Genomic DNA, 2,942 nt, shown 5'->3' on the forward strand with positions numbered 1-2,942 from the left:
GAAGAGCTGATCTACAATAAATTGCACGTTGTTGGTTATGACTTTGGTTATATTGTATTAACAATTTGGTTTCTAGACTAACAGTGGAGAAATAAAAATATAAAAATGCAGCTATAGAAACCAGCATAACCTGTAAACATATTACAGGACCAAATTTTGCCTCTGGTTACATGTGCACAACTTCCACAGAGTTCACAGAAGTCTGCACACATCAGACTGCTGAATTTGGCCCAGAAAACCCTGTAAACATGTTCTTTATTGTTACGTAGTGCAATACTGCAAGAATGGATAATAAAGGCCTCAAACTACCAGTAACTAATACTCTGTGATATCCATACAAATTTTGCTTCAAGATTGTTGCAAAAGGCTGAATTGAAAATATTATCCATCGTTAAACTACAAATTTATCAAAAAAGTGATGAACACTCAATAAACCAATGAAAGTATACAAATTCAGACAAAAAAGGATATAATTTCTCATTACAATTCAGAATTACACTGCTCGAGTGTCTTATATAAAAAGTCCTGATTTTGTTACACTGTTTTAACAAAAGTAAGTCAGAAACAGAAATCTAACAAATAAAATGTATTAACAAGCCAATGTTCTGCAAACTGATAGCTGATAATGCAAACAAATGCTTTCCAATGTTTTACCTAATATGCTGAATTGTAAGGTGCTTTGGGCAGATCTGTAGCAAACAGCCTGAAGCAGCACAGATTACAATATTGCATTACACAAAGTCTTTAAATTTTTTAAAAAAATTTTTTTAATCATTTCAGTTGTTCCTCTTAAAGCAGCGATTCAAGTTTACACCCTCTGCAAAGTTTTTTTTTTTTTTCCCCTCTCAATTTTACTTCAGTAGTTTACTGTAGGACAATCTGGCAAATATTGTAGAAGAGGCAACTGCTTAAAGATGTTTTAGTTTTTAACCTTTACTTGGCACCGGCCTATCCAATGTATATATTGTGGTTATTAGCAAAGTACACAAAACTGGAAATGGCAAAATACATTTTCAAAAGTTAGTGAACTTTTAATACTTACTTATTTTACAAGCGATACTATGAAGATTTAATAGCCAAGTGACTAAATACAATGGTAGTCCCTGGAAATTTCAAATTTGTTTGTAAACCCTTAAAATGAAAATGCAGCACTGGACCAATATAGTTTATGCCTGTGGCCTAATCAACCCCATCAAAACCCTGAGTGTTTTCAATCGCTAAAAGAAGTTTGTCCCATAAGTCTTCAAATGATTCATATGGAGGCAAATCCAAGCGATTAAAGCTGAAAAACAGAAGAGAACTCCTAAGTATTTTATCACTCTTACTTAAGCACATAATTTACATAAATACTCACCAGGTATGAGCTCTTGGCAGTTTTTCAGGGGTACCCCACTGTTCGACTGTAAACAACTGTGGTCCATTTGAACCTGCAGGGAAAAGTATGTTAATTTTCACTCCATTATGAGATTTTCTTCATCATTAGCAATTTAAGTTATGAGATACATTACTCTTCTTTTGTCATCCATTTCTGACATTAGTAGGAGCTGTCTACATGAATTGAATATATTGCAAATTCTCTAATGGTCAATGATTCCAATTCACTGGTATTTTGGTTCTTGCTACATCTTAATTTTAAGAGACTTTTATGCCTCAAATACAGAAATCCAAGACCTAAATACATATGTAAAATAGATGGCATAACAAATGTATGCAAAAGATAGTTTTAAACTGTGTAAGGTTTGAATGTATAAATTTAGAAATGCAGACATTACTAAATATGTTATATAATCTGACAAATTATTCAATGTATACCTTTGCCTAGACAAGAACAGAGTAAAGTAACCGAGAACATTTGAAACGCAGTGACCATGTGTGTACTTCAGGGATGTGCACATGCACCTGAGACAGAACTTTTTGGCTAACAGGTACAATTCCACCTACACCTATGCCCTCAGCAACTGTCTTACAGCATGCGATATCTGACAATTTTTTTAACCTCTCAACTCTCCCCAAGTGGATCCAAAGGACATTTTGTAACCATTTCCTTAAGCTATTTAAAGCATTTGTATATTTCTGGAGAAGACCGTGTGGTAAAAATCACTGTCTTGTCAAAGAACAGAGGGAGACTGTCTCTGATGGTGGGTGTCCTCTCGGTTTAATGCTTCTCCTCTGACTATTCGACAAGAGGCCCGTCGATATGAACAGGAAGCTCCTCAGGATAAGCAGCCTTCTGCCTCTTAAATGCCAGATGTGAAACACGTTTCAGATTAAAGACAAGCAGCAGTAATGAAAACAGGTTGATCCATGAATACAGCTGAGGTACAGGTACTCTTAACACCAGTTTTGTTACTGGTGCCAAGTGATGACAAGTTCTGCGGTACTGCGAATCCGGCCTGTTTCCACTGGCACTTCCCAGCCAGCGGCAGGCTTCCCAACAGCTTGCCATGGCTTGAGTCCGGCTGTGGAATTATAGTGAGAAACCGAGAGGCAATTTTTATTTCATTTTACTGGAAGACCTATGAAATGAATTTGGTTTTATAATTCAGATAGCTGCCTTCTCCAGAATGTTTTCTGGTAACACAAGCTACAACTGGCAATTCAAAAAAAATAAGGCTATTGTATGGGCTTTTGGGGCCCACATACAAGAGTGCCAAATCCAAGTCAGTCTTGAGAACTGCTTTGTTTTCCTTATTTATAAGTTTTTACTAAAAACTTATTATTTTATTTTACTATAAATTTTTAAGTACTGCTACTATAGATATTAGCGTACTTTCAGTAAAGATCTTATTTGCAGTTTTATGGAGATATGAGGAAAACTGAAATATTATGTATTCATAACCAAAGGAAATTATATAACATAATTATATACACAAGAATATATAAAGAACAAGTGATATTAATAAACACAATGAAGTTGTAAAAGTAGATCTGGAAGAAGACGT

General features: G+C 34.9%; 1 protein-coding gene across 10 annotated transcripts in view; it reads right to left on the bottom strand.

Annotated features, from left to right (window-relative positions):
- Positions 1-825: 825 nt before the first annotated feature.
- Positions 826-2,942, bottom strand: part of NEDD4 (neural precursor cell expressed, developmentally down-regulated 4, E3 ubiquitin protein ligase) — a 58,652-nt gene continuing 56,535 nt past the window's right edge. For all 10 annotated transcript variants that reach the window (XM_026060877.1, XM_026060879.1, XM_026060881.1 and 7 more), the window contains 2 exons: positions 1,355-1,427; positions 826-1,282 (listed from right to left, as the gene is read on the bottom strand). In XM_026060877.1, coding sequence (XP_025916662.1) covers positions 1,180-1,282; positions 1,355-1,427 — 176 coding nt within the window. In that variant the 3' untranslated portion in view covers positions 826-1,179. The remainder of the gene's footprint in view (positions 1,283-1,354; positions 1,428-2,942) is intronic.

The sequence above is a fragment of the Apteryx rowi genome, unplaced genomic scaffold (genome assembly GCF_003343035.1).
Source record: "Apteryx rowi isolate R43461 unplaced genomic scaffold, aptRow1 scaffold_172, whole genome shotgun sequence".
In the NCBI taxonomy this organism is placed as follows: domain Eukaryota; kingdom Metazoa; phylum Chordata; class Aves; order Apterygiformes; family Apterygidae; genus Apteryx; species Apteryx rowi.